The sequence below is a fragment of the Cajanus cajan genome, chromosome 3, assembly GCF_000230855.2.
Source record: "Cajanus cajan strain Asha chromosome 3, NIPB_CcT2T_4, whole genome shotgun sequence".
NCBI lineage: Eukaryota > Viridiplantae > Streptophyta > Magnoliopsida > Fabales > Fabaceae > Cajanus > Cajanus cajan.
The window spans coordinates 72,790,843-72,811,393 of NC_138519.1; the positions used below are offsets into that span (position 1 = coordinate 72,790,843).

At 35.9% G+C, this 20,551-nt stretch overlaps 2 protein-coding genes across 2 annotated transcripts; both read right to left on the minus strand.

Annotated features, from left to right (window-relative positions):
- Positions 1 to 769: 769 nt before the first annotated feature.
- On the minus strand, positions 770 to 7,340 carry LOC109788263 (uncharacterized protein At5g39865). Its single transcript, XM_020346949.3, has 2 exons — positions 6,081 to 7,340; positions 770 to 994 (listed from the first exon to the last, which is right to left on the minus strand). The coding sequence occupies exons 1-2, from the start codon at positions 6,749 to 6,751 to the stop codon at positions 991 to 993; spliced, it is 675 nt and encodes a 224-aa protein (XP_020202538.1). The 5' UTR covers positions 6,752 to 7,340; the 3' UTR covers positions 770 to 990.
- Positions 7,341 to 19,261: 11,921 nt separating this feature from the next.
- LOC145956457 (uncharacterized) lies at positions 19,262 to 20,152 on the minus strand. The gene has a single exon (XM_083072060.1). It carries the CDS (start codon positions 20,150 to 20,152, stop codon positions 19,262 to 19,264), a length of 891 nt encoding a protein of 296 aa, XP_082928186.1.
- Positions 20,153 to 20,551: the final 399 nt, after the last annotated feature.

Consider the following 20,551-nt stretch of genomic DNA (forward strand, 5'->3'; position numbering starts at 1 on the left):
CATGCACTCTACAAGATCAATAAAAGGAAGGAAATCTTTTTAGCTCGAGAACTCCTCTCTCTAACTCCTTTCTAAATTTCTTATAGAAATGAACTTAAGAAGTTCAAATTTTAAGAATATTTTATATAATTTTCCCTAAACCTTTTCAGCTTTCCCTCAATTCAAAACAACTCTTAACCAACTAAACTCTTAAGAATTCCTTAATTCTTAGAGTTTTAAAACATTACAACAATAAAACACACAATCATTTAACTAATAAAATAATCCAACAATTATAAAACTCACAATTTTACAATTATCCACATTAGGTTTCGACTGATGAAAGGTTTTGACAAATTAATGAGGAATTGAATGAAGTATTACCATATGAATTGTAGTGAAATATAGTTGTTGAGACATCAAATCTAATGAGTGTTACATTTTTCTAAAACTTTCTTTCTAATATTCTCTCTATTATTAGTTGAAATAATAAATTTTGATGAATTTTATCACTAATCAAGATAGGAACTCATTAAACGAGATGCAGGTCCCACAAAATTTATAATTCTCAATGAATTTGAGTCAATAATAAAGTGAATGTGAATGTTAGAGAAAATGTTTGCCATCACCGACATTCCTTCTGTTGTTTTGCTTGTATAACTCAAACATTTACCAAGAACGTTCAATATTATGTGGTGAAGTCAATTATCGGTAGAAACGTTATTGTGATTTCATGGTGGGCGATCGATGTTATAGTAAAGTTGTGCTGTTGTGCACATTTGAATAGTTTGTTGTTGTGCTTGATTAAACAAATGGGAAGATATTAGTAATAAGATTCATAATACAATGCTAGATTAAAGAAGGTGACACGGATTAGAACATTGAATAACATGAAATTTTAATTACAACGTCTTTCTTTAAAAATTGAAAGATGAGTAAGGAATTGAAAAGGCATCCTTAAGCTCCAAAGCGTTGAAGCTACCAATGGTTAAGGCTTTTCCAACTTCATCATTATCTGAAAATAACAATTGTTGATAGGTTGAGAGTGAACCAACCTTGTTAATTGAAGCATTTTAAGTGTATATATAAGTAATTAAGTATACTTCACTGTTGCGTAAGAAAACAAATTTTTGTACATTTTTAATCATAATTGAAGGAAAAAAGATAAGCATTAAGCAATAAAAATAGCTATATTATAATAGAAGAATGGTGGGTGATGGAATTAGCTTAGCATCTAAACAAGAAAATGGTGAACAAAGGAAGGATATATGCAGTCAAATGCTATCAAAAGTTTTAATTGGATGCTATTAGCAATTTCATATAACTTTATACTTAGTATTAACATCATTAATTAAGTAGTCACAAGTCAATTCGGTAGTGCTCGTATACACAATTTAAGGAAGAGGTGTATCTTAGAAGCCTTTAATTATTTTATCTAGATAACATATGTGTGTATAATTAATGATATAGTTACAATTAATGATATAGCTACAAGTATGGTGAACAATACATTAATCACGACTTAACCCATACATAAAACTTGTTAGGCTTTTTATTTTATAATGCTGAAATTTACTTTCAAAATTATCCATCTAGTATTAAAAAAAATCTTAAGATAAGTTGTGTATCATGGATACAAGATTCTAAACTGAAGTTTGTTATATATATGATTACTAATTAATTTAATATAAATTTACAAATAAACCATGTTTTTTTATATAAATAAACAAATCATAGCTTTCAATATAGAAAGTATAATTTTAAAAAAGAAATCATATATACTACGGAGATACCATGAATCATTGTATATGCAATGGTATATATACCAGAACTCAATGTATGGACAAATATTTTGGTGACACAATAAGATTATATGCATATATATATATATATATATATATATATATATATATATATATACTCATATAGTAATGTCATTTTTTTTCTTTTATATATCACTAACTTTATAATGAATATTATTTTGTACTCAGTTCGTGGCTATGCTGCATCATCTAATTAAGGTTGATAACTTTATGGAAACACACTGCAATTTTAATTAGACGCATAAAAATATGCCAAAAACATTAGGAAAAAACTACACACGAGCTTTTTTAGCACCTTATAATAGAAGAGGAAACGGATTAGTTTAAATTAGATTTGTGCTGATTTTTTATCTAACGTGGTAAAATTTAATCGGATCGGAATTGGAATGGATTTTTCTATTTCATTTTAATATTAACCGAACCAATCCGCCAATAACTAAAATAGTTTAGATTAAATAATCGAATTTATCATTTAAAAATAAAAATTTTAAAAAAATCAATGGTTGAAAAAAAAAATTAAGTTAATGTTATTTCATTATCATGCAGAATCAGTAATTGTAATAAACTTACACTAACTTTAACGCTAAAAAAAAAAAAGAGAGGAGGGAATAAAACTATATAACTAAAAATATAAGTTGTGGGTTGTTAATCGAGGTATTATAATACCAATATTTATATATTAAACATGAATAATTATTTTGCATAAGAATGTTATAATTATTTGTGAATTAAATTTTAATATTTTAAAATAAATTATTAATAAATAAAAATAATTTTGTGTTATAATATATTTTTTTTATTATAAATTTAAAATATAATTTATATGTTTAAAAATATTTATTTATATAAATTTTAAATATAATTTATATATCAAACATGATATTTATTTTTGTATACATAACTTATTGTAAAATATTAAAATTTATGTAGCATACTACTTCTAGACTTTGGATCTAATGCACGGGCTAACATGCTAGATAAGAATAAATGAAAAGTTTGTGTAACATTTTAGTCCAAACATTAAGCCTTTTTTATTCATAAATTCTAAATCTTTATAAGCTACAAAAATAAATAAATAAATGATACTACTTCTGGACTTTGGATCTAATTATAAAAAAATTGATTTTTTAATTATAAGCAATAATTAATTAATAACTTTTAAATTTATTTAGGAAAAAAAAATCTTTTATACATTCAACTTATTATTAACTTTATTTTCTATATATTATATTATTTTTTTATGTAATACGTACATGTTGTAATATTGTTGTAGCATATTGCGTATGCTATCTTTAGCTAATAAAATTATTACTAGCCTTTAAAAAAAAAGAAAACTTATTTCTATTCATTAAATTATGAATATTGATATTAAATATAACAATCACCTAAAGTAAATTATACTTTGGAATAAGATTTGAATTTATAATAGAATTAATTAAAAATAATTCATTTAATTACTTTTTTTGGTGTTGATGATTTGTACTATATTAATTATAATTAAATTAAATTTTCAACACCAAAATTCATAATCCAATTCAAATTTATTGAATTTACATTTTTTTTAATCCAAAATTTTCGATTTAGATCAATTTGGATTCATCTATTTTCTTCTTTTTTATTTTTTATTTTTGAGTGAACTAGATCTGTGATCACTCAATGATTTTCTAATTTAATTACGTTAAATGAATAAGGATGATGACAATAATAATTTAAAAATAACGAAAATATAATTATATTAGAATATATCAGCATACAAGCTTTTGAGATTTTCTTTTCTGAAAATAAAAACATTTTAAGAGTTTTTACTAGTAAAATAACTCTAAAACACTTTTATAAGTTTGAACCAAAAAAAAAAATACACAGAATGTTAAAAAAAATACAAAAAAAAAAAATAGATCCAATCCACATTGTTTCTTTAGGCCCACGATTATAGAATAATGTATAAGTCTGTGATTAGAGGGACAGACAAACATCTATTTATTTTCTTGCCTTATATATGTTTTAAATTTTGTAAAAATAATTTTTCTTTTGTTTTTCATATTTTGAAAATTTATAAATATTATTCTTGATATGGTAAAATAAGTAAATTTTAGATTTAGCCTTTGTACAATATTCTTTTTATTTATTTTTACTCTTTTTAAATTTAAAATTGTTATTTTTGTTTCTATCAATGAATTTAAGATAGATAAATAACATTTATTTTAATGACTTACAAAAAAAACTTTAGGTGTGTCACATATTAGCTTGAGTACCACTAATAATTATAACTAACATATAGAATGATCATATAACTTTTTAATAAATAAATAAGTAGTTAAAGATTATTATATAATAATAAAAATTAAAAATAATAATTTTAAATTTTAAAAGGATAAAAACAAAAAAAAACTAAAGATTTTATAAAAATCAAAATCAAAATCAAATTTTGTAGAAATTAAAAACATGTTTAAACATATTTTCTTACACAAAATACTATTTTTGTAACATGAGCCAAATAGTTTTTAGGCCCATAATATATATACACTAAAAATTTTACTAGAATTAAAATCAAAATCAATTCATTTTGCAATTCCTAAACATGTTATAATATTTAGAATTTAAATCTTACAGATAAAAAAATAATTAAATAAAAAACTATACTAAAAATTATCAATCGGATTTTTTTATTTATTTATAAAAATTAGTCGCGACATACTTTACATACATCATGATAGAAATTAGTCGTGAAGATATTTTACAGCGTGATTAAAATAAAATAGATTAAATGTATGGATCCGTATATCAAACTAATTTAACTAACGAATGTCCTACACTAATCCATTCTGACTCGATTAAATAGACCCATTTTTCTTTTTTATGAATTGCATCTATATACAACAATTTACAAGTCAAACAATTCAACTATTATCAAAAGAAAAAAAACAGCTTCATTATAACTTAATTTTTATACACTTTCGGAGTAATTTACGTTATTAATTTATTAAAATTTCCCTAGATATAATTTTTAAATTAATTATTAAAAAAACAATAATCTTCCTAGTTCCTATACGTGGTCTTCGGCGATTAAGAAACAGTATAAAAACATTATACTGTGAATATATTTTATGTAAATTTAATATAACATATGCTATCTCTGTTTTTTTTAGTTGTTATATAGTAATTACGTTATTTATTGAATATTAAAACTTATCTATTTTGATCCCTTGTTAAACCTTCAAATCATTGATGTTCGACCGATTAATGAAAACGAGTTCTTAAAAGTTCAGAAAAAGATTAAAATATAAAAACTGAAAGACAATAAACTTAAAATCCTTTAACAGTAAATTTAGGGTCTTGCACCAATAATCTAGTCACCGGCTAAAAAATTGCTACAAATTAGTAAGTTCATTTGTTAAAATCCTTTATATTAGTTAAAAAAATCTATAACTGAAATTACCAGCTAAGAACACACATTATTTCATATTAAAAATCAATTATAAATCCATAATAAACTAATTAATTAATATACAATATTAAAGTTTTTACACTAAATTTGTCTGAGTAGTTGTGAGTTGTGACCCATTTGAGGTTCGGACTATAAAGTCTATAGTGTTCTAGGCTATCCATATTCCATAGTTTTTCACAACACCTTTTTTATTTTTTGGTTACACACTGACTTCAAATCAACACTTATCTAAACCCAAACTTAGATTAGAAGTCAACTATTATTTCAATATTAATTATTTACTATTGAGGAAAAAAATTAACCAATAAAGATGACAATCCAAAAACATCCCCATGGACCATGGCCACAAGTTTCTTTTTGAGAGAGGAAAAAAAAATTATTTTCTTCTTATAAAAAATGTACATAATTACTTCGTGGATACACAAACTTGGTTTTACAGATAAAGGGAAGAACAAAAAATCAGAATGTAATGAATGAGTTAACCAACATGGCTTTTAAGTTAGCTAAAAAGCATCCAAATTCAGATGAAAACTCACATTCCATGCATCTACACCTCTTGGGCCTACCACATTTCTTACAAGCCCACAAATCTACAAAACTAAATAACCCAAAAAGAAAAAATCTACATATAAATGTTTTTTAAAAAAAATGTTTATATTGATATAGCTAACACTTCAATTCTCTTTTGGCCTTGTTTTTATTTTATTTTAATCATTAAGGTCCCACTCACTCACTCACTCACATTAGAGAAAAAGATCATCATGATTCATGAGAGAGAGAGAAAGAGAAGAGAAGGTGCATGTGCAGGTGGTCAACAAGTACAAGAGAAGCACCTGATTAGGCCACTCTCGTTGCACGCCGCACACGTCCTGAACCCACCTTTCTCCGCGTACACCTTGCGCGCACCGGAACACTCCCCGCACAGCACGAACCTGTGATCGTCGCACACGTGGCACGCGCGCAGGTGCGAATCCGCTGCGGGCAGACCCTCCAGCATCTTCCTGAGCTCGCCGCTCTCGTGCAGCCACCTCACCTCCTCGGCCCCGCCCACGTGCCTCCCGTTGATGAAGACACGTGGCAGGCTCAACCCGGTTTTGCGACCCGCGACCCGACGGAGCTCCGCGAGAAACCCCGAGTCCATGGACACGTCGCGCTCGTCCAGCGCGACCCGGAACCCGCGCAGGATGGAACGCACCGTTTTGCAGTCCTCGAACGTGCCGCGGACCACGCGCAGGCTCGTGAAATACACCACCACGCGCTGCTCCGAGCGCGGAGGGTGCGGTTGGGCGGCGCGTGGGGGTTCTTCGGCGGCGCGTGGGGCGAGTTTGGGGTGAGTCGACCAGGCTCGGAGGAGCGAGTTGGCGAGTGTGACTCGGTGGAAGATAGAGGGTTTGGGTTTGGTGGGTGTGGTGGTGGTGGGTTCATCTAAGAAGAGGGCTTGGATGTCTTTGAAGGAAGAACATGAGAAGTTAGATGAAGGTCGTTTGTTCCGAGGTTGCCACATTGAAAGTGGGAACTAAAATAGAACAAAGGTCTTTTTTTTATTTTTTTATTTGGGGGTTTGAAGGAGAAAGGTGGGGTTTTTGGGAGGAAGAAAGAAGTGGGGGTGTTGGATTTTGTTTTGTTTCTGTTGTTTGGGATAAAGGGTAAGATTTAGTTGTTGAAAGTTTGGATTTTGGTGATTGGAGATGGAGGAGTGGGAGATTTTGGACTGTGTTGTTTGTGAGAGAGGTAGTGAAAGAGGAAATAGTGTAAAATTGGGGGAAGGGAAGAGTGAAGAGGGAGATTATGGTGGTGGTGGTTAAGGTAGTTGAGGGGTTGGTTTATTTTGCTTTTAGGGGGGTTTTAAGAGGGAAAAGGGGATGGATCGGGAGAGATTGAATTGAAATGCCCTTATAAAATTTTGGATATATTATGGTGGGTATTCTCTATTTGTGAGATTTCCAAAAAAAAAAAAAAAATACCTAACTACAACCAGCACCAGATGCAGATGCAGTGGAGTCTTTGTCAACTTCATAAGTACACACGTATTAGTTTATCACCATTTTCTTTTTGAGGACTCTAGATTATTAGTAACCTCAGTTCAATACTTGTAGGATGGTTTATCAACCTATTGGTTAAGGATTGGATTTAACTCTTAAATTTCTTTTATGGATGAAGGTTTGAGTATTCATGATTTGATTACGATGTTTTAAAATGTGAAAGGATAATATGGACCTAAATAGAATGAGAGAATGACAAAAGAGTAACTGGTGAAGATTATAAAAACAAAGTGGCAATAAAAAAAATAATTGCGGCAGAGTCAAGTGAAATTGGTCATGAATGGCTGAAGGAGAGTGATGTGTTTTAAGCTAGAAAGGGCTTTGGCCATTAATTGCAGAGATCAACATTTGCTTGCACCATCCTCTCTACCAGCAGACACTGGCAGCACAACCAACTCCAATTAGGACATCTTCATGCTCCCTTCTTTTTACTATTGCAAGTTCGAAGAGGATAAAATAAATTAAAAAATAAGTGCGTATCTAATAGAATACATAACATAATGTAATAAATTTATGGTCTTTCTTGTTTCGATTTAAATAATAATTTTGAATTTAAATCTTATATATATTATTTTTAATTATGTTTATATTATTAGTATGAAATATTTATTAACTTTTTAATGATTAATATCTGTCTAAATATTCGATTGATCATTTTTAATAAAATTTTTCTTTTTGACTGTGTTTTTAATTTACAAACTTGAAACATTATTTAAAAGATTAAATTTAGTTATATTCATGCCAATGACCATTTTCAAACAATAATTTTATTCAATTTGAAAGAAGATTATTTTTTCTAAAGAATATTTGTACTTGCTAATAAAATAACATTGTGTAAAAGGGCAAGATAATTGTTCATGTGAGCACTTGGGCCACACAGAGAATTATAACCAGATGAAGGAGCGAGGCATGCTTGAAAAGTACACCACCAATGGGTTCCAAAAGCTAAAGGCTTTAATCAGCCAACACCAACTTTTCAGTTTCACATGGTAGCATAGGAGAGTAAGAAAAAGTGGAAGGGTCCTAGATCATGGTTAACACTCTCAAGACTTAAGTCCAACACACATGCCATGTGGTCACTTTTTTTACATAACAATCTAGATACCCCTTTATTTTGTTTCACTCATGTGAACTAAGATTGGTTTTTTTTCTTTTCTTTTTCTTGATTTGGGTGCAGCATTCCTTTCCATCACGCATTGACTGCAGAGGCACCCCTATGTTTTGACATTTAAAAAAACATTTCACACTCACTACCAGATTGGTACTCAGAACCTTGAGAAAATCTGTCTCGCACTGTTGTATTGGCATTGACTACACCCTGGTTTGGTGTTGGGATCACAGCCTGGCTGCAACTGCAAGTAGAATTTATAGGATTCCATCGCATCATTTTTTTAATGACTAAAAACATCTTGATCATCATGATGTTATTCTGAATGGTACTGCATGAACTTAATTTTGTTAAGTCTTTACATGAAAAAAATATGATTAGAAAAAATATATTACTAAAATTGGTTAAGTAAATCTTTTATTAAAGACTAGCGAGACCGAGACACTTCATGTCTTTATATGTATATTATCTTAAAATTTAAAATAACTCATTTATAGAATAGATTCATTTGTTGACATATAATCATATAAATAATTTTATACAATATGATGTTTTACGATCATAAATTTTCCTTAATAGGAAAACTAAATAAGGATTCCACCTCAGGATGATTTTTAACTTCCCTGCAATTTATGATAGAAATTAAATTTCATTCTGCTATTATTTTTAGTTAACATTAACATGAACTAAAACATATATCAAAATTAATAAATAATTAAATTGAATAATATCATACCTTTCAAGAATAAATTTCAACTTTTTATAGAATACATCATCCATAATTTCTTTGACTTTAATAAACTACAAAAATAAATAATACAATGTCAAGTATCAATATGAGATATTTAACATTTCATGTAAATTTATATAGTTTATGAATGAAATAACCATAACCTCAAAAATGGAGATATTTTATTTTGCATGAAAGTTGTTAATATATGGCAGGTATTAATCGATCTTGCGTTTTCAAGTGTCCTAATATTGTGAAAAATATGAATTAGAATTGATTTAAATGAAGAAATATTACAACTATATATTTATATGTATCACAAAGAAAAAGGAAGGGAAATAGCATATGAATTAATTGACATTGTAATAATCACCCACACTCAACGATAGAATGAAACACCAACAAATTTGCCTCAAACAACTCTAACCTCTCGTTTGCACTCTCAAGTAATAATTTACAAAGCATGCACACTCATTATAATTTCATGGATTGAAAATATTTCCCTTAAAATTACAAAATCATTTCAACAAAATTATATTACAAAATTATTTCAACAAAATTATAAAAATATAAGACTACTCCACAGACCCGTGTTTTATAGCATTCACTTTAGTATTCCGATGTGTAAAAAATGAACATGGTCCTCACTTACTCTTGTTTTGATGGTGTTGAAGCCATAAACTTCTGTAGCATCAAACTGTATTACATGTCCATGTTGAATACCACCATGCATGTAGGAAAAGAAGAGAGGATATAATTGTGTTAGTGAAGATTTAACCCTTGTCATGACAACCTAAAAAGTACCCATAATTATTATATCTGAAATAAATAGTATTATCGAAAATGTAAGAGATAGAGAAAAAGAATGTGAAGTGAAATAAATAGCAATTCGATTAGCAGGAACATGGAGAGGTTGGGAGCCTTATATCTAAGATTTAATTCGAATGAAAATGGAAAGTACTACTACTGTAATGAATTGGAATGCATATTCGATTCGCCATTAACACTTTGATTTTGAAATGCAAGGGTTGCTTTGCTCCATTCTCTTTCAACTGTTAATAATTTTTCTGTTTTAAATTATGTCTTATTTTTATTGTAAAAACCAACAAAACTGTAAAACTGGATGACCATCAATAACAGTTACATGGAAGTTATTTTTTAATAAAGTGGAGACAAAAACCTTTGTATTTCTTTTATCTTTAGTTAAGTTATAAATAAGTTTAAATTGATTTTTTTTAAATGAGTAAAAATGATTTAGATTAAAAAATGACTAAACGTAATAATTTATTGTAGATTTTTTTATAAATTTTATTTTGGAAAAAAAACTGAAAAGAAATTGAGTTTCCAAATAAAATATTAAAAATAACATAAATATACGTATAGAGGCACGAAGTGCCTCGGTCCCGCTAGTTATATATAGAGACTAAAATAATTGATTGTATTATTAAGGATAAAAAGATCATAAATAAAAGTGGAGACCAAATGATATTCAACTACACATGTATAAGAAAGATATCATTATGACTATACAACATACATATAATAACACACAAAATCTCCAAATTATCCATTCTTAATTGATGTTTTTATTAATTTAACTCAATATTAATTCTGGTTTTGAATATAAGTAAAAAAAAATTACTAATGTTTATTAGTATCAAATATAAACAAATTTAAACTAAATTTACTTATTTAATATTAATATCATCATAATATTTTTTTATTTAATTGAAATTTTATTTTTAATAATAATCTTTATCCTATCAAATTTCAACAACGAGCAATTTAAGAAATAAGATTATTTTTAAATAAAATTGTTACAATTAAATGATATTAACTAATTTTTTGATTAGTATAAATTATTAGTTTATTACTTATATTTTAAATCGAACAAAAGAGCCTAATAGACCCATTCAAAAAAAGCTTATATTTGCAGTGTTTTGAATTGATGTTAAGATTTATTTTGTTGCAGGTTTAATGGTCGGAGGCAAGTTAGATGTGACCGCTATGCTCGCTCAGAGGGCGAAGGAGGCGAAGGCTAGCGGGAAGGTTCCGCCGGCGAGGTCGGCTTTGAAGAATCCGCGGGATAAGCCCGCCCACGTGATGATACCCTTGGCCGATGCTAGGAAGAAGGGCAGTACTTCACGGGTGAGGGCTGCCGAGCACAACATAGAGCCGGAGCGTCCGAGCTCTTCTTCCAAGCGCCCGAAGCAGTTATCGCTGGAGCAATCGGGTTGCGGCAACTTCGCCATCTCAGCAGTCATCGCCGGCTCGAACTTCCTTGCTCCCAATGTACAGACTGAGAACTTGGTCGGTCTGGACCTTGCTACTGGGGGCGGGCTGCAATATTTGGAGGGCATGTCTGCCGAGGCCGCGTATAAGCTTTTCTGTGAGCTTGATACTCGGACCTCCCTTGTTGCCAAACACGTCATGAATAGGCATGCCGTTTCGGAGGAGAGGGTCTATGGCCGACTCAAGGAAGCCGAGGCCACAGTGAAGGAGGCGTTGGCTATGAACGCCAAGTTATCTGAGTCGGTTGAAGAACTGAAGAGGGCTGCCGACACCCACAGAAGGGAGGCCGACGACCTGAAGTTGCTTGTGCAAAGAATGAAGGTCAATGTCGCCGCGTCGGCTAACGAGATCGCTCGGTTGAAGGAGACTGCCGCCAAGTTTGAGGCTGAAGCAACCGAGCAAATCCTTTCCCAACATGATGTCGGCTTCCAACATGCGGTCAAGCAAGCATTCCACTTTTGCGAGGTCCCGGCTGACTTTCAGTTTGATGTTAGCCGAGACTTCCTGGGTAGTAAGTTTATGAGTTATGTTGAGTTCCCTCAAGGGGCCCAGCCCGACGCCGAGGCCCCTCGTCAAGGCATTTCCACTCGAGCACCCGTTGAGCCGACCGAAGAGGAGGATCAGGTTGTTGATGTGGTCGGTGATGGGAATCCTGAGGACCTGGCGGCAGTATAGGGGTTGACTTGGGTAGTGTTAGGTTAATTAGGACTGTTTTCTGCTTTTTGTAATCGGGCCGTCAGCGCCTTTTTTGATTTGGCTGTCGGTGCCGATGGACAGTTGATTTTTTTGTAAGTAGTCGCTCTGGTCGGCCATACTTTTTCAATGATATTTTGCTTTATAATTTTTCGATGTTTATAAGTGCCTAGCAATGTAGACATAGACCGACTTGTATGTATGGTCGAGAGGGTGATCTTCGCGATTTATGTTGATGATTGATGCGTGCTGTGTTCGTTTATACGAGAGTGTACGATTTTCGTGTGTGTTCGGTTTGAGTATGTTCGGTCGAGATTACGTGTTTCAAGCAATTGAGAATTGCTCGATTGTACTAGATTGAATGACCGAGGGTTGTTCGGTGTCGTTGCATTAGTGCGTAATGCTCGGCTTAGGTACGTCCTTAGCCGAGAAGGGTACTCGGGAGAGAAACCCGTTGGGCGCGAAGGCATTTTTCATCGTCGGCCAAGTATTGCTCGGCATCTTCGCGTCTTGCATAGTACTCGGCCTAGGTACATCCTTAGCCGAGGAGGATACTCGGGAGGGAAACTCGTTGGGCGCGAGTGCACTTTTCGTTGTCGGCCGAGTATTGCTCGGCATCTTCGCGTCTTGCATAGTACTCGGCCTAGGTACATCCTTAGCCGAGGAGGGTACTCGGGAGGGAAACCCGTTGGGTGCACTCACTTTTCGTTGTCGGCCGAGTATTGCTCGGCGTCGTCGCGTTCGTGCATAGTGCTCGACCTAGGTACATCCTTAGCCGAGGAGGGTACTCGGGAGGAAAACCCGTTGGGCGCGAAGGCATTTTTCATCGTCGGCCGAGTATTGCTCGGCATCTTCGCGTCTTGCATAGTACTCGGCCTAGGTACATCCTTAGCCGAGGAGGGTACTCGGGAGGGAAACCCGTTGGGCGCGAGTGCACTTTTCGTTGTCGGCCGAGTATTGCTCGGCATCTTCGCCTCTTGCATAGCACTCGGCCTAGGTACATCCTTAGCCGAGGAGGGTACTCGGGAGGGAAACCCATTGTGCGTGAGTGCACTTTTCGTTGTCGGCCGAGTATTGCTCGGCGTCGTCGCGTTCGTGCATAGTGCTCGGCCTAGACGTATTATGCAAGTGAACTTGCCTCAGCGCGACCTAGACATACAATAAAACCGCAAACGATATGATGAAATTTTAAACTTTTATTAATGGAGTGCCTCGTTAAAGACCTTGCCGACCCAAAACCCTCCTTAGGGAAAAAAGAGTCGGACAAGGAAAAGAGTGCACTGTTACATCAGCTGTAATACATTTTCAAATAAGAGGAGTTCCAGGTTCTCGGAATTGGCTCTCCCGATAAGTGCTCCAGCTTGTACGCTCCGTTGTTCAGGTTGTGTCGTATTCGGAAGGGACCGTCCTAGTTTGGGGCGAGTTTTCCATGTCTCGGATCTTTCCTCGCCTCGCCTGTGGCTCTCCAAACAAGATCACCTTCGCGAAATTCTCTAGGCTTCACCTAGCTGTCAAATCTTCTTTTGCAGCGTTGCTTGGTGGCCTCAGCCACAACTTGTGCTCGGTCTCGAATGTTGTCCACGACGTCCAGGTTTACTCGGAGCTCGGCTTCATTATTTGATTCATCGAAGTGAACTCGGCGAAATGAAGGTTCGCCGATTTCCAACGGAATCATCGCGTCGGACTCGTAGACTAATCGGAAGGGGGTCTCTTGTGTGGTTGACTGGGGAGTGCATCGGTAGGCCCAAAGTACCTCGGGTAACTGCTCGACCCATGCTCATTTTGCTTCTCCTAGTCGTTTCTTCAACTCCGTCAGGATGACTTTGTTGGCAGATTCGGCTTGGCCGTTCGTTTGAGGGTGTTCAACCGAAGTCACCTTGTGTTGTATTCCTAAGCTGTCTAGGAACTCGTTGAGTTTTCGGTCAGTGAACTGGAGGCCATTGTCGGTGACCAGGGTATGCGGGATGCCGAACCGGGTGATGATATTCCTCCATATAAATTTTTGGACTTGATGAGCCGAAATGCATGCCAAGGGCTCGGCTTCAATCCATTTAGTGAAAAGGTCCACGGCAACGATGAGGAACTTGCATTGCCCCTTGGCAACCGGGAAAGGTCCGAGTATGTCGGCCCCCCATGTGGCGAACGGCCATGCTAGGGGAATGCAGTGTAGCTACTCGGCTAGCTGATGAATTAAGTTGCCGTGCTTCTGGCATCGTTGGCATTTCTTCACAAAGGCTCCGCAGTTGGTGTTCATGGTCGGCCAGTAGTACCCGGCGCGCAAAAGTTTGGAAACGGTCGTCCTTGCTCCTGAATGCATTCCGCAAATGCCTTCATGTACTTCTCTCATTACGTAATCGGCCTCAGTGGGGTTTAGGCACTTGAGTAGCGGGGTAGAGAAGTCACGTTTGTACAATTGACCGGTGATGACGACATATCTGCTAGCTTGAGTTCTCAACCGTTTAGCCTCGGTCGGGTCATCCGATGTGACTCCATTGGTCAGGAATGCTTTGTACAAGGACCCTGGAAGCTTTACAATTCTAATCACTATTGGGGACCTATCAGTTGGAAGAGCACTGCTAGACTTGGGTGCAAGCATTAACCTCATGCCCTTGTCTATGTTAGATAGAGTTGAACAGGTGGTAGTAAAACCAACCCGCATGACTTTGCAACTAGCAGACCGGTCCATCAAGTATCCCTATGGTGTCATTGAAAACATGCTAGTCAAAGTTGACAAATTCACATTTCCAGCTGATTTTGTGATTTTGGACATGGAAGAGGACTCTACTATTCCTATTATCTTGGGGAGGCCATTTATGAAGACTGCACGAGCAATCATTGATGTTGGGGATGGTGAATTAAAATTGAGGGTCCAAGATGAGGTGATCACTTTCAATGTATTTGAAGCCACAACCCATCCGAATGATAAGGGTGCTTGTTTCCGAATGGATGTGCTGGATGAGGTAGTGTGTGAGGCTACAAAGAAGCTAAAAAAATTAGTTCCAGATGATGTAATCCGCTTGAAGCCACCTCCATTCTCACTGCTTCGGAAATCTAAATTGTGGCTCAATGCTTATGAGTCAGCTAAGCATTACAAGGAAAAGGTGAAGTTGTATCATGAACGAAAGATCTTAAAAAGAGAGTTTCAACCGGGACAACTTGTGCTCCTTTACAACTCCCGGTTGAAACTATTTCCAGGGAAGCTGAAGTCAAAGTGGTCAGGGCCATTCAGAGTTAAGCAAGTTAAGCCTCATGGAGCAATACAAGTAGAGGATGTTTCCTCCAAGGAGAGCTGGGTGGTAAATGGCCAAAGACTTAAACTCTACTTGGGTGGTGAAATTGAGAGAGCTTATTCCACCGTTGCATTGGAAGACCCCTGAAGCTTTGGTTTGTCAAGCTAGTGATAGAAAACGAGCGCTTTATGGGAGGCAACCCATCATTCTTAATCCAAAAAAAAAAAAAAACCAGTTAGCATGCCTTTAAATTCAGTTATTTTGTGTTAGTGTGTTCTAGGTGTATGTGCATGGTTAATCATTGTGTTTGCTTCTTAGTTGAGAAAGCATTGTGATTGTGAGGGCTTGAGGAACTTCATGTTGAGCTATGCTTGAAAATTTTGAAAATTTGCAGAAAAATTGAAATCCACGCTCAGCATAAAGTTCCAAGCTAAGCTATATCAGTGCAGAGGTAGAAAAATAGCTCTCTGGAGGTGCCAGGCTAAGCGCCAGTCCCACGCTTAGCCTCAGAACTTAAACTTGAAAACTGGGAGTTCTCTCTGGAACTCCCACGCTCAGCCCCAGTCCCACGCTTAGCCTGGGAGTTCCTTTTTCATTAAATGCTGTCACACTCTCTCTCCAGACACCTATTTCTTTCCCTCTACCACTCCTCACTCTCTCACAAACACTCTCAAACCCTAAGTCTCTTTCTTTGCTTCCTTGGCCATGTTTCTCTTGGTGTGGGTAGGCTCCATTTTCTCTCTTCTTCATCAAAGGCGCGAAGGTAAGTTCATCTCCTCTAACCTTGTGTGGTTCCCCCCATTGTATGTTTCTTGGCTCCATTTCTATTTTTCCCCACTCATCTAATCCCCCTACCCATTTTCGTGCAAACCCTTGTATCCATGGTATTTTTGGGCTTATTTTCATGGTTGATGTTCCTTGATGATATTTGCACATTTGTGTTGGTATATTTGTGAATGGGTCTTCTTAAAACCCTTGGAAACCTTATTTTTGTGAATGCACAGTACAAGATTCAAGTTATTTTGGTGTTCTTGGTGGTGGGTGAAGCCTTTTGGGGGCCAAAAGGGGAGCACATTGCTGCAACCCTCACGCTGAGCGTGGGCTGGGCGCTCAGCTTGTCTATGGAGTTAAAAAAAAAAAAAAAAAAAAAAAAACCCAACTTGGTTGTTCATTGTTTTGCCTGATTTTGTGTCTTGCTAATTACATTCACTTATTTTACTTTTGTAGCATGGCCAGGAGGCCATGATCAAGAGAAGGGGGGAGGTGATGCAGTTGACGATGAAGAAGAGTTAGACGAGGCTGAAGATGATGAGGAGGAAGACTAAGCTGTTTCACTTTGGAAAACTATGTTTTATTATTTTTTTCTGTTATTTGCTTCTAATTGTGTGGTTTTAATGTGTTTTGAAAACTGGAAAAGCAAAAAAAAATCAGGTGTGTATGTATCCCTTAGTGAACAAAGGTATTTTAAGACACAAGATCAAATATGTTTGTGGTTGCACTCTAGGGATGATTAGAGATAGTGTGACAATTACTTTTGTGGTTAATGATTGTGGCATGATACTTTTGAAAAGTTTTGAGCACCTTTATTAGCCCATGTGAGTTTTGGCTCCTCTTGCTGTTAGAGTGTTACCATTTGATTTCATGCGGTTGATTTTGCTTGAGTCTCTTTTGAGTTTGCATAGCATATGTTGTTTAGAGATGATCAAGGCAATTTTTCTTGTAAATTTGAGCCACTTGACCAAAAAGCCAACCTAACAAAAAAAAGTGAATCCATTGCACCCTACTTTGAGTCAAACAGTGAATTTATTGAGAACCTTGAAGCCCTTAAGAAAAACAAAATTCTCCCACACCTTAGGAATAGGAGAGCAATCAAATTGATCATAAGGGGAGAAAAGTCTTAAGTTTGGGGTATTTTGGGGTGATCATTGTTGCTGAGCATATGGATAATTGTTGCATGTTATGGTTGTACCACTGCGGCCATTAGTCAATTGTTATTCAAATCAAAAAGAATTTCAAAAATCAAAAAAAAAAAATCAAAAGAGAAAGCAAAAGAAAAAAAAAAAAGAAGAAAAAAATCAAACATCAAAAAGTGATTAAATTGTGTGAATAAGTGTATTGTATGATCTATATGCTTTGGGTGAAGGTAGTATCTTGGGACTTCTGGGGATAGATAAAGGAAGAAGAATTATACATGGTGATCATTAAGACTTGCTCTTCTACTCCTGTGGTGTCTTTTGTTTACCCATAAAAACCAATTTCTTTTGTTAGCCCAGCCACATTACAACCCATGAAAGACCTTGTGATCTATGCATGATTATGTGACTGTTTGAATTTGATTGAGATGAAAAGCAAAGTTGACTTGTGTGATTCATTTGTGTAAATTTGAAAGATTCCCACCTAAATACACTTGTGTGATGAGAGAAACACTGATCTTGGTGAGGAAGAGGTTGTTCACTAATTTTCATTAGTATCATTGCCATGCTTGTTAATCCCTTTGGGAACTGTTGCAATACACTTCTGATATCAAATTGTGTGGGCACCACATTAATTGGCGGATCAAGTGTAAACATTTTTGGTGTTCAACTATTGGAAGACATGTATGGCTGTTTTGTGTGATTACCAATTTTCAAATCCTGTTCAATTAGGAGATTAGGTTGTGTGTTAACTTAGTTGCTTTATTTTTCTTTGCTTGAGGACAAGCAAGATCTTAAGTTTGGGGTATTGATAAGTGCTATGATTTCATTAAGTTTATGGCCTAGTTTGAAGCACTTATATCAATTTTCCTTGCTTTAGACTTTGTTTTTAACTCAAAACGTATCTAAATTGTTAGGTGATCACATTTTGTTTTTGAATCATGTTTTTAGATAACTTACAAGTATTTGGTTGTTGTTTTGTAGTTTAGGAGAAAGCTAGGAAAGAAGGAAGGAAGTCAAGCACAAAGTGGTGAATTTGAAGTTGAAGGAATTTTTGGTTAAGTTCCCAGGCTAAGCCCCAGATCCACGCTTAGCCTCAGTATGGCAGAGAATCCCTGGAACAGAATTTTGATTCCCACGCTGAGCGTGGAACTGAGGCTTAGCGTGGATTGTGCTGACATGTCATTATTCACATAAGACAAAAGCTTTTATGACCTAAAAGTGGGATTTTCGAAGAGAGAAGTAAGGAGGATCATTCTTGGACTTTGTGTGGCGGCTGGAGAGCTATGGAGCCTTCAAGATCAAGCTTCTTCCTTTCTTCATCATTTGTAGAGTTCTACATGTCTATGTGTAGCTAAACTCACCCTTGTTGGGGTTTGATGTAACTAAACCCATTCTCATGTGTAAACTCTAAGCTATCAATCTAAGTTGTTATTCAGTTTTATTGCTCTTTTTCTGTGCATAATGCTTGTTATGGCTTGATCACCCTTAACTTGAACTTAAGGTTTTTAAGAGATTGAGAAATGATTTTAAACCTTTGACTTGAAATAGAGCAGCTAATGGTGCTTATTGCTAGAGATAGAGTAAATGCCATTGGTCTTTCTTAAGCTCTTGTTTTTAAAGCTGGTTTCTTGGTTAAACTATGCAAGAGATTGATAGTTTAAGCTAGCAACTTAGATGCCAACTTGTAAGAGATTAGGGTTGGTTACTTTTGAGAGTGATTGATAAATTCTGAGTAATAACTATTGTGAACTTAGTGATAAGCATGAGATGAAGGTTTAGTGAAGTCAAACCCCAACAATTTATTAATATTGCATTAGAATCAAGTTTTGCACTCTAAGTGTTTACCAAAATTCCAAAAAGAATTGTTATTGCTTGTTTACATTATTTACTGCAGCAAATCAAACTCTTATTGCTTTTCGGTAGCTTAGTTAGTATAAAAAGTGAAATTGCAAAGTGTTGCGCAAGTCCCTTGGGAGACGATACTCATACTTTCATTAAACTACTTATACGATTTGGTACACTTGCCAAACGATATAACAGTGCACCATAATATAACGGATTTTGATCTGTCGGGAAGACTGTCGATCGAAGCCGAACCGGGTGTATAGGTCAATGCATCCTCTCGTCATCACTCTTTCGCCTGAGAAGCCTACAAGTGGTTCGTGGTATGGTTCTAGGCTCTCCTCCGGGATCCCCAACTGCACAAAAGTATTCCAGTACAAGATGTCGGCTGAGCTTCCCTGGTCAACCAAGGTTTTCTTCACAATGCAGTTGTGCATCTCGACCGAAATCACCATGGGGTCGTCCTGAACAGGATCAACGCCCCGGAAGTCCCGATTAGAGAAGGTTATTGGTGGCATCCTCGGCATCCTCGGCTGGTTCACACTATTGACTGATCGCACTGCCCGGAGGTGTCTTTTCCATGCCGAAGAAGTGGAACCTCCCCCGGCAAAGCCTCCGGCTATCGTTTTGATTACTTTCCTTGGTCGTTCGTTATCCTCCCTAGAATGCCGCGAACGATCCTGCCTCTCGGCTGATCGAGATCGACGGCGTCGGTCTCTCGGATGGTGAGTCTCGCGAGAGTGATCTCTTCCTCTTGACTGGTCTTGAAGGGTGACAAAGTTTTTTAGGTGACCTTGCTTGATGAGGTCTTCAAGTTTGTCTTTCAGCGCTGAGCATTCTTCAGTCGAGTGTCCTCTGTTTCGGTGGAATCGGCATGTTTTCGCTTTATCGGCTCTCGGGGGAGTGTTCGCCCTTTTCGGCATGACGAGGATTTCCGAAGCAAGGGCCTGCTCCATCACCTTGGCTCTACTCGCATTCAGGGGAGTGTAGGCAGTATAACGTGGTCCTCTTGGGGGACGAGTAATAACTTGTTCAGCATGGGTTTTTTTCATCGGCTCTCGGTCGGATTCCTTTCGGCCGTAACCCTCCTCGACCCTAGCCTGGTTTCAGGTCTCCGCGAGTTCCTCCATTTGCATGTACTTCTCGGCTCGGCGTCGGAGATCATTCATATCAATGGGTGGCTTCTTGCATAAGCTATTCACGAATGGACCCGGCCTGAGGGCAGTGCTCAGCCGGTCCATCGCTACGGCAGGGTTCAGATCGCCGATCTCCATGGTAATCTTGTTGAATCGATCCATGAAACTTCTCAGACTTTCCTTCTTCTCTTGACGGATCCCCGCTAAGGCTAACGAGGTCATCTTGTACGGCTTGCTCGTCGCGAATTGAAGAGTGAATTGAGATGACAACTCGTTGAACGAGTCAATGGAAGAGCTTGGCAATCTCGTGAACCA

Coding starts and splice junctions, on each gene's coding strand:
- LOC145956457 (XM_083072060.1), bottom strand. CDS start 20,152: ATGAAAAAAACCCATGCTGAACAAGTTATTACTCGTCCCCCAAGAGGA.
- LOC109788263 (XM_020346949.3), bottom strand. CDS start 6,751: ATGTGGCAACCTCGGAACAAACGACCTTCATCTAACTTCTCATGTTCT.